General features: G+C 43.7%; 1 protein-coding gene across 1 annotated transcript in view; it reads left to right on the top strand.

The window, feature by feature from the left end:
• rxfp1 (relaxin family peptide receptor 1) overlaps window positions 1-8,983 on the top strand; it is a 62,691-nt gene extending 53,708 nt beyond the window's left edge. The window contains exons 16-19 of the mRNA XM_052059373.1: window positions 3,905-4,315; window positions 4,967-5,185; window positions 6,547-6,858; window positions 8,363-8,983. Coding sequence (XP_051915333.1) covers window positions 3,905-4,315; window positions 4,967-5,185; window positions 6,547-6,836 — 920 coding nt within the window. The 3' untranslated portion in view covers window positions 6,837-6,858; window positions 8,363-8,983. The remainder of the gene's footprint in view (window positions 1-3,904; window positions 4,316-4,966; window positions 5,186-6,546; window positions 6,859-8,362) is intronic.
• Window positions 8,984-10,306: the final 1,323 nt, after the last annotated feature.

A 10,306-nucleotide genomic window follows, 5' to 3' on the forward strand; every position in this document is an offset into this window, starting at 1 on the left:
ATTTTCAACTGCATGTGCACCACTTTTTCCAGAATTTTTGAAATGAAAGGCAATTTGGAAATGGGCCTGAAACTTGACAGCACATCTGTATCAAGACCAGGTTTGTTGATAAAGGGTTGGATCACAGCATGTTTAAACTGTTGGGGAACTATATCAGAAGAGAGGCTGCTGTTGATGATGTCCAAGACCGATGCACCAAAACTTTTGAGAACCTCCTGAAGGAAATACGGGGGACGGGGGTTGCAGGGGGAGCCAGATGGCTACGTCTGGCAAACTACATCCTCCAAAAGCGTCAAAGACACAGTCTCAAAACAATTTAGCACAGCTGAACACGGAACATGGAAAAATTTCAACTGCATGTTGGGTCAGGTGCGGCATTTGAGACCGGAGTCCTCGCCGTAGAGACCTTATCAATGAAGAACTGAAGAAATCTGTTGCACATCTCGGGTGAAGAATCAGAGCAAGTAGGCAGAGGGGGTTTGAGTACAGAATTTATCGTTTTAAATAGTGCGCCTGGGTTGTGACGGTTAGCCTGAATAAGGTCCGACAGATATTCTCTTTTGGCCTCTTTTACTGTAAGCTGGTAGTTACACCAGCAGTCTTTCCAAATTTGATAAGAGACCTGCAATTTGTCTTTTTGGCTTTGCGACACCCCTGCCTAGCTGCGCGAGTTTTGTCGTTAAACCAAGGCTCGGGTTTAGGTTTTGGGAGCACAGTTTTTGAAGGAGCCACCAAATCCAGGATGGCACGGCGTGATGAGTTGAACCAAGAGGTGAGTTCCTCTGTGTTAGACGAGGGTACGCGAAGGTTATTAAAGGAGGGTACGCAAAGGTTATTCAAGGCATCAGAGAACCGACTAGCAGTGCGAGGGTTAAAAATTTGGCTTTTGCAACTAGGAGTAGCAGATTTTACAGCAGCATGCGAGAAGACTACGTCAAATAAAACTGCCATGTGATCAGAAATCCCTTTTTCAAGGACTTCCAGATTTGACACCGGTAGACCATAAGCAAGGACAAGGTCTAAAATATGTCCTTGTTCATGTGTCGGGCTGGTCACATATTGCACGAAATTAAGAGTCGATAAGTCTTAAGTCCTTTGCTAGTGGTTTCTCCGGACAACACACATGGATATTAAAATCCCCCATTAGGAGGATATGATCATATCTCAGCCTGATTTCCGCAAGAAAGGTTGAGAAATCGCTTAAAAAGTCTTTGTTGTATTTAGGAGGATGGTAAATGACAGCGCAGAGCACCAGGAAAACACAACTGAAAGAAGGTTGCTTCAAAGCTGGTGGTCGATGTGGTGAATGTGCACCGTTTACATTTGAAATTGTTCTTAAAGATACTCACCGTTCCTCCGCCATGGCCTGAGGTCCTCGGGGTATCGAGGAATGCACAGTCAGGTGGCAACAATTCAAGTAAAGCGTTGTACTCACCAGTACCTGCCCAAGTCTCCGTCAGACACAGGAAAGCCAAATCATTGGAAAGGAAATACTCCCTCAGAATATGGGTCTTGTTCGTCAACGACCAGGCGTTTAACAACGCAATCCTTGTGGGATTAGCAACGGGAGGGAGTGGCTCTTCCGATCGCCGAGCCCGGGGGAATTCCTTCAAAAGCTTTCGCTGTATTCCTCGCCAAGAAAAGCGTGGAGGGTAGAAATGCCGTGGCGCGGTGGGAGAGCCAACGACTGGTATCAAGCATGGGGCGACGGGGTCGAGGGCACGCCATGACGGAGTAATTGCGTGCATTCGTTTTAGTTTCACGAGCTGACCGCTACGTTTGCCGCCGCGGCGGTGGCGCTTCTGTGAAGGGGGCGAGCGAATGAGGAAGAGATTAGCCGGCAGGTTAGCCAAGAACAGAGGTAGCGTCTTTTCACCACCGTCTTGCCAAAACGCGGCCGAATCTCCAACGTGTTGTTGAATCAATAACAACGATTGCCGATCATAAACCAACCGAGACGCTGTTAGGAAGGTAACAAGTATTGCGAATAGTAAAAAAAACAAACAAAATGGCAGGAGCGTCGCCAAACACTGGCGCACTGTCGACCATCTTGGGATCTTCCATCCCAATTCCATGAATTGCACCTTATTAAAAATATTCATTCCGTGGGTTTTTTTGGTTGCATTTTTTCACTTTTAAATTATCCTGCAGGCCTGATCAAACCTCCTTGCGAGTCGGTTCCGGCCCACGTGCCGTATGTGTGACACCCCTGGTCTGTATATGCGTTTCAAGTTTGGTAGCAATCGGATAAAATTAGTTGGAGAAATTTGCTTTTGAGGGAGCCCCGAAACTGCTCAAAACAAGCCTATAATATCGTGAAAAACCAAGATGGCCTCCTTCTCGCATGTTTTGGGCCAAGTGTTCTTGACATTTTTTTGTGAGGCCACTAAACCTAAATATTCATACAAAATGTCATGTAGCCAAATTAAACAGTGCGGTCTAGTGATGCACATTAGTGGAGTTTGTTTTGGTAAATTCGCTGATAAGCACACAGTTAGAAACAAACTTTTGCCCTTTAGTGGGCCTGAACACAGCCAACTAGCTTCCGAGCCAATGCAAGGGGTACCTCTCATTCCCTTTAAAAATAGCGTGTAAGAGGCGCCCGGTTTTTGATATTGTGAAAGCAAAAATAGACTCGCTGGACTCCATGTAGAAGTTTGACACGAGCAAAGTAAGTTGAGAACTGCCAGCAAAACTCATCGGGTGGATGTTGTAAAGTTGACGAGGGGCAGTTACAGATCACTGTTGTGAAATGGGCACATTTTGTCGTGGTTGTTTTACCACAACTCTCCAGCCCTACTAGTGCACTGAAATGTCATATAGTGGTGTGAAGGACATCATTAATAAGCGAAAGGAGTTTTACTAATGTGCCCTAATAATCCTATGAGTGTGCAAAAACCTCACAGTCGTGGAAGGAGGTAGTAGAAAAAAAATGTTTTAATTATCCATAAATTCAGTCTTCACTGTCGCCCCATTTATTAATTGTGGTATAAATAGGTTAGTTAATACGCTATTTCCCTATAAAGAACCTGATTTATGTGTGTTTTGAAATAGTTTGGCCTCTGAACACACAGTAAACAAACTCTTATTTTATGTAGGGCCTTTAAGAATCAAAACTGAACTAGTTTTCCCTGTTTTTATTCAAAGTGAGGTAGATTTAATTGAGCGTATTGTTTAACTGAAATTGTTTTCTTGAAAGTTATACTATCACTTTTTAGATCAAAATTACAACGCAAGCATTCTGATTTTAATCTCTTGATTAATTCATGGTACAGTGGCCCGGTAGTCCAGTGGTTAGCACGTCGGCTTCACAGTGCAGAGGTACCGGGTTCAATTCCAGCTCCGGCCTCCCTGGTTGGAGTTTGCATGTTCTCCCTGGGCCTGCGTGGGTTTTCTCTGGGCACTCCGGTTTCCTCCCACATTCCAAAAACATGCATAGCAGGCTGATTGAACACTCTAAATTGTCCCTAGGTATGAGTGTGGGCGTGGATGGTTGTTCATCTCTGTGTGCCCTGCAATTGGCTGGCAATCGATTCAGGGCGCCCCCCGCCTACTGCCCGAAGACAGCTGGGATAGGCTCCAGCACGCCCCGCGAACCTAGTGAGGATAAAGCGGATAGCAAAATGAATGAATGAATAATTCATGGTACCGGAACATTCATTAATTAGCGATTCCAGTCCCAGTGCTTATCTTATTCACTCTACATAAGACATAGTACACTGAAACGTCTTACGCGTGATGACAAAGAACACACGAGTACTGTATATGGACACTTAAGCAGACCGATTGGGTATCAAATACATTTTCATACGGCTTTCCTTAATTACTCTTCTATGACTAAATCTACTGCTCCTGCGTATGTTGGATATTACTGGTGAATACTCATCCCGCGTCCACTTGTCAGGTGCAGATGGGTTGATGGGCATCTACCTGTTCATGATTGGGTCATACGACCTGAAGTTCCGCGGCGAGTACAACCGGCACGCCCAGGCCTGGATGGACAGTGGCCAGTGCCAGGTGATCGGATCTCTGGCCATGCTGTCCACCGAGGTGTCAGTTCTCCTGCTCACCTACCTGACTCTGGAAAAGTACATCTGCATCGTGTACCCCTTCCGCTACCTGACTCCAGGTTGGCGCCGTACCGTGACGGTGCTACTAGGCATCTGGTTGTTCGGATTCATGGTGGCCTTCCTTCCCCTGGCCTTCAAGGGCCTCTTCCGGAACTTCTACGGAACCAATGGCGTGTGTTTCCCGCTACATTCGGAGCAACCCGAGACGCTTTGGGCGCACATTTACACTATCGCCATCTTCTTGGGTAAGTTTGGTCACGGGTATCGCTTGGAGTTCAGGGGTTAGTGTTTTGAGTGTTAGTGTTAGGGTTAGGGTTCGTTTTTGATATTAGGGAGGATTGGGATTTGAAGAGTTATGGGTCAGGTTTTAAGGAGTATGTCATTGATTAGGTTTGTTATGATTTGGTTAGTGTTTTAGGAAGTTTAAAGGTTAGGAGTACAGATTCATGGATTGGTTATATGTATAAAGTTTTACATTTTTGATTTCGGTTTAGAGTTTTAAGGTTTAGTGTTAAGGCCTTTTCACACTCCTTTTCATCAAAGTGAGATGCAAATTCACTTGGATGGAATGTTGACTGACTCATGGCAATTTTAATCACTGCTCTCCATTGCAAATCCTTCCGCATTTACTTTCCTCCCAGCAAACAAATGGAAGTGGAGACCAGTCATGCCATCTGGAGCTTTAGAAGGGATGAAATACTGAAAAATACAGCAAGGTGTTAAAGGAGCTGATGGACTTAATCAGCATCTTACGGTTGTAGTAGTCTGGCTTGTAAGAGCTTCTGATCTGGCTTTCACCATTATCTGTCCTTTTGTTACTAGCACACTTCCTGCCAGGAGGGATTTGATCACATCTGATTTCATGTTAGCATCTCCATCTCTACTCCCCCCTACAGGTCTGAACCTGGTGGCATTCCTGATCATTGTGCTGGCATATGCCAGCATGTTCTACAACATCCAGCGCACGGGCACGCAGACCACCAAGTACAGCAACCACATCAAGAAGGAGGTGACCATCGCCAAACGCTTCTTCTCAATCGTCATTACAGACTCGCTTTGCTGGATCCCTATTTTCATCCTAAAGATACTGTCCCTACTGCACGTGGAGATTCCCGGTATAGTACACCGCACACTTTGTGCACCATTCTGTTACACTCTGTTCCTATACAATGATCCCTCACTTATCGCGGTTAATGGGGACCAAGACCTCGCGCCAAAGAGGAAAATCCGCGAAGTAGGGTTTGCACAAGCCCGAGGAATTTTTGTGTAAGGGTTTGTGGGTACCAGCATGTTTAAAATATGTCAACAATACTTATATTTTACATGTTTGGGACAAAGACTATAGCAGCACACATATTTACTTAAATCTTTAATTATAAAACCTTATACAGTAATTCACATTCATCAGCATTGCCTTCTGAGAGAAGCGAAGAGACTTGTGCTGGTGGCGTAGAAGGTGACCCTCATTTGACGCTCTGATGGTGTAGCCACTGTTAGCCTCCGGCTAGCTCCTGACCAGCTACCCCGACACAGCCGATGTGTTTATAATAAGACAATGAAGTAGTATTGATGAGAAGGAGGCGAAGAGAGGCATGGTGCTGCTTTTGGACAGGCCCACACCCGCCCCCTCTCTCTCACTCTCTCTCTCCCTGCCGTGCACGTAGAAACAGTATGCCAGAGAATCAAGGGGCTGGGTGGGGCTGCGAAGATGTGCAGCCAATCAGCTCGCGGGATAAATCCACTCGATGCTGTCATTGGTCGATGTCGCAGCAGAAACCAATCATGTGCCTTGAATGACTGCCTGGTCATATCCATTACAGTCATGTACAAAACCGCAGTGTCACTCGCCTTTTTTTTTTTACCGTAATTTAATTTCCAATAGGAAGGATCTTTTTATCACCAAGCAGGCGGCTTATGGTGTTAATTGGGGGTCGGGGTGGTGGGGTGTACAGGTTGCAATTTTTTTTTTTTTTAATGGTTCCTTAATGTTATGGTTTTCAATATTCATATTAGGCTGAATCAGGGTTGTAAGAAACGGTGTTTGGGTTGTAAGAGATACAGTTTGGGTTTAATTAAGGATGATTTGGGGTTTTGAGGGTTTAGGATAGGGTTCTAAGCGTAAATGTTAGGGGGTTCAAGTGTTTTGGGTTGTGCTTTTTAAGGATTAGTGTCAGTGCTCTTTCGCAGATGTGTGTCTTCATTGTCCAAATGGGCCTGCTTTCCTTTCAGTGTGTTTTCGTGGGTTTGCGGTGTTAGCTGGAGTGCCAATGTATTACCTGGCTTACTTCCTAATGAGACCCCCTGGTGGGATATGAAGGATTAATTTGGTGGCTAAATTGGTTTTGAGCCAAGTGCTTCTGTGAAGGTACTCCCCAATGCAAGCAGCATAAAAACACATGGGGTGCCGGTTCGCTCAATATTTATTCTCCCTAATTAGGTTTTCCTGGTACCTCCTTTGTCTTGTTCCCCTGTGTAGGCACCATTACCTCGTGGGTGGTCATATTCATCCTGCCCATTAACAGTGCCCTCAACCCCATCCTTTACACACTGACCACCCGTCCCTTCAAGGAGACCCTGATGCAGGTGTGGGCCAACTATAAGCAGCGGAGGCCGGCAGTGGCCAGCCACCCCGTCCATCAGCCTTCGCTCACCTGGCAGGAAATGTGGCCCCTGCAGGACTCCACCCCGGTGGTGGGGGACCGTCGGGGCGGGGCCAACACACTCCCCGCCAAGCAAGCTGGCCTTGCGGAAAATGACCCCGTGTGAATCCGCTACAGAGTCAGATTCGGTGCGTTCAATTGCAAGTGAACTGGTTTATGACAGATGTGGGCCAAGCCTGAACAATCCTGACCATGTAGGATATTTGAAGGTCGACTTGAACACCCCATCCGCATCGGTACCTTACACGCAAAACAGCAAGTCAGGAGAACAACTCTGAAAATCACGGCTTCAGTGACCGGCGTGAAATGAGTCTTTTCATCGACTCCAATCCCAGTACAGTTATTTCATCATCTGATTTTTGTACATTTTACCACCAATCTTCCAGGCTTCACAGTGCAAGAATGAACATGTGTCAAGTTGCAGAAAGAAAAGGCGATTTCCATTCATTTCACTCTGGCCTTGGAAAACAAATGGTGTGTTAATCATGGTTATCAAATTGGCTTTCCGCAGCAATACTGAAGCCAAGGACAGCAAGCTGAAAAACTCATCCAGGTTGTCTCCGTCCACAATCAATCGTTCTCACCATTGGTGTGCTCGCTGTATTTTACCTTGGTGGATTTTGGCCAATTACTTTCCCGGGGGGGGCAAATGAAAAGCAGAAAATATTGTGGAGGGCCGGGCCAAAAGTTAGAAATGGAAATAGAAAATAAAGAAGATAGCACAATGTCTTTGTGTGCCAGTAATAATGTAACATTCTCCTCCACCATCGCACTCAGCACCAGTTCTCCTCAAGGATGTGTACTGAGCCCCCTGTTGTTCACGCTCCACACATTTGACTGCTCTCCGACTCTTATTATCAGTCCAGTTTGCGGAAAGTTTTTAACATGATAACAATCAAACCATTCTAGGAAATGTTCATTTACTCCAGCCACAAGCAATTCACTCTGAGCATGGAAATTGCCAGAATCGGACTAAGAATCGCTTCCTTGTTTTTCAAAGTCTCGTAGATTTGAGTCTTTCCGACTCCAGGGAAATACCTGTCATAACAAGTCCAAACGAAATGAATGCAATCAAACCTTAATTGTGCACCAATCTTCGACGGGCCGGATTAAAAAGACCAACGGGCCAGATCCGGCCCGCGGGCCATAGTTTGCCCACCACTGCTGTAGAGTCATGGTTGCAACACAAAAGTGAATCAAAATATGTACATAGCCACTGAAGGAAGGAAGAAGGGAAAAAACAACCCTTTGGATTCCAATCTTAGGTTTCAATAGGCAAGTACAATAAGGAGATGAATTTGTTCCATACTTGCGAAACCTCTCAACTGTAAAGGCAATTGTTTAACCCGTGGGTTATTTTGGGTCAAATTGACCCATGGATTAAGCGTCTTTTGCTGGCCTTATTTTTGTTGTTTTCCTTTTTTACAACGGTAACCGTTTACAAATTTTGTTTGCATTTTAAATTCTTAAACTTGGAACCTGACGAGCAAAAAAAGTCTCATGAAATTACATTTTCCCCCTTTTGTGCACAAGATAGTGGACTGAAGCCTCCAGAAATTTCCATTTTGACTTTGATTGATTTTTACATTCATTGATAATTGAATCAATTTCTTTGTTGTTTCACAATTCAAGCAGCTGCTCCAGTACCTCAGCTTGATGGAATGCTTGCACAGCGGCCCGGAAGGAACCCAGAAAGTGACATTTTCAAAATACTGTAATTATCTTGGCATTGTTTGAAATTAAGTCTGTCCAATAGACTCTATAATAAACGTCGAGATCAAAATGATGAATATAACTTGTAAAATAAAAAATGAAATGAAAAATGACATTTTGGTGACTTGCTATGATGGTTATGGCCTCAAACCTTCAGGGATTACATCGTGTCACTCATACAGCCAGCTCACTATGGATTATGAAATGTATGTGTTGTTGTTGTCGCATTGGAAATCAACCATACAAAACGATATCCATCACTGTGCATACTTGTTATCGCTTTCAAAATGTCTCAATATAATTTTATGATATTTTTGGTTGCATTTCCCAGCTGGTCTGGGCTTGGACAATGGACTCTTAAACATAATGTATTTTTACAACAGTCGTGACATTAGATATTCCGCTTAAAGCATACTGTGTTTGTATGAATTTCTATGAAAATCATTTTCTCTGCAGATTGTATAAATATAAACATTTGTTTCTGATGTTGTCTTGTGTATAGAGATCAGTCATTTTACTGTATATGCCGGCATGAGTGTTTTTCTGCTTGTTCTTGAATTAATGTCAATGTTTGTGGAACTGTTGGATTTACAGTATTTAATTTGTGTTATGGCTTTAATAATTGTCGTTAATATGACAAATTAAAAGTAATAACAAAAGGTGTCTTTGTTTTTAATCCAAATTAATCCATCACAGGGCTCGCGGTCACTAGCAGCTAAATATATAACAATTGTTTGTTTATTTTGTTACAGCCATGTTTCGATTATGCATTTACATGCACTTCAGTAATGCGATAATCAGAAAAACCTGGTTCAGTCAAGAGTTCGATTCCTTTCTAAATCAGCATGTATTATATTGTATTGTATAAATACAAGACGTAAAACTGTTGGTCTTAGTATAGGCTTTCCTACACTCCTACACTCCTAACAACAACAAAAAACAACCTGGTGTACCTCAAGACATGCTAGTGGCGATTGTGTGATACGAGCTCGCTAAAAGCAACCCAAAACACTGTTGTGGACCTGCGTGGGTTTTCTTCCTGGTACCCCCGGTTTTTTGATTGAACACTCTAAATTGTCCCTAGGTATGAGTGTGGGTGTGAATGGTTGTTTGTCTCTGTTTGCCTTGCAATTGGCTGGTGACCGATTCAGGGGGTCCCCCACCTACTGCCCGAAGACAACTGGGATACTAGGCTCCAGCACCCCCCCTCAACCCGGTCCCCCACCTACTGCCCGAAGACAACTGGGATACTAGGCTCCAGCACCCCCCTCAACCCTAGTGAGGATATGGCGGTTCGGAAGATGAATGGATGAATATTATATCGTGCCCTATCAGTCCTTGTCTATAAAGGTCGAGTATTTAAATTTTCATGTGCCTGTGTATAATTTCTTTAGAAAATGTTTGTACCATTGTTCAAACAAATATTAGAAAATGTTTGTACCATTGTTCAAAATGATATTTCACAGTAGAATCCCTAGATATTTTGTCTTGTATTTCTGAATGACGTAAGAGGGAGAGAGAGATGGATAAATAGATAGATGCCTTTCTTAGTATTTTATATTATTCTCTCATTTTTGTGAAACTTAATGAAACATTAATAACGACATGTTATTTTGTAAAATAAAGCAAAACTGTCATTTCTGTCTGGGGTGGGTCACCACAAAGCATTTTTGCTCTAACATTTAGACTCCACCAAATTGGCTAGCACCTGAATTTAAACTACAACACGTTCTCAAAAAAGCAAGGACTGCGTCGCCACTTTTTTAAATATTCAATAAACATTTGGGGAACTGAAGATTGTTGAAGCCTTGTAGATGGAATTCTTTCCCATTCGTGCTCGATGTACAACTTAAGTCGTTCAAT

This window comes from Hippocampus zosterae, chromosome 1 (genome assembly GCF_025434085.1).
Source record: "Hippocampus zosterae strain Florida chromosome 1, ASM2543408v3, whole genome shotgun sequence".
In the NCBI taxonomy this organism is placed as follows: domain Eukaryota; kingdom Metazoa; phylum Chordata; class Actinopteri; order Syngnathiformes; family Syngnathidae; genus Hippocampus; species Hippocampus zosterae.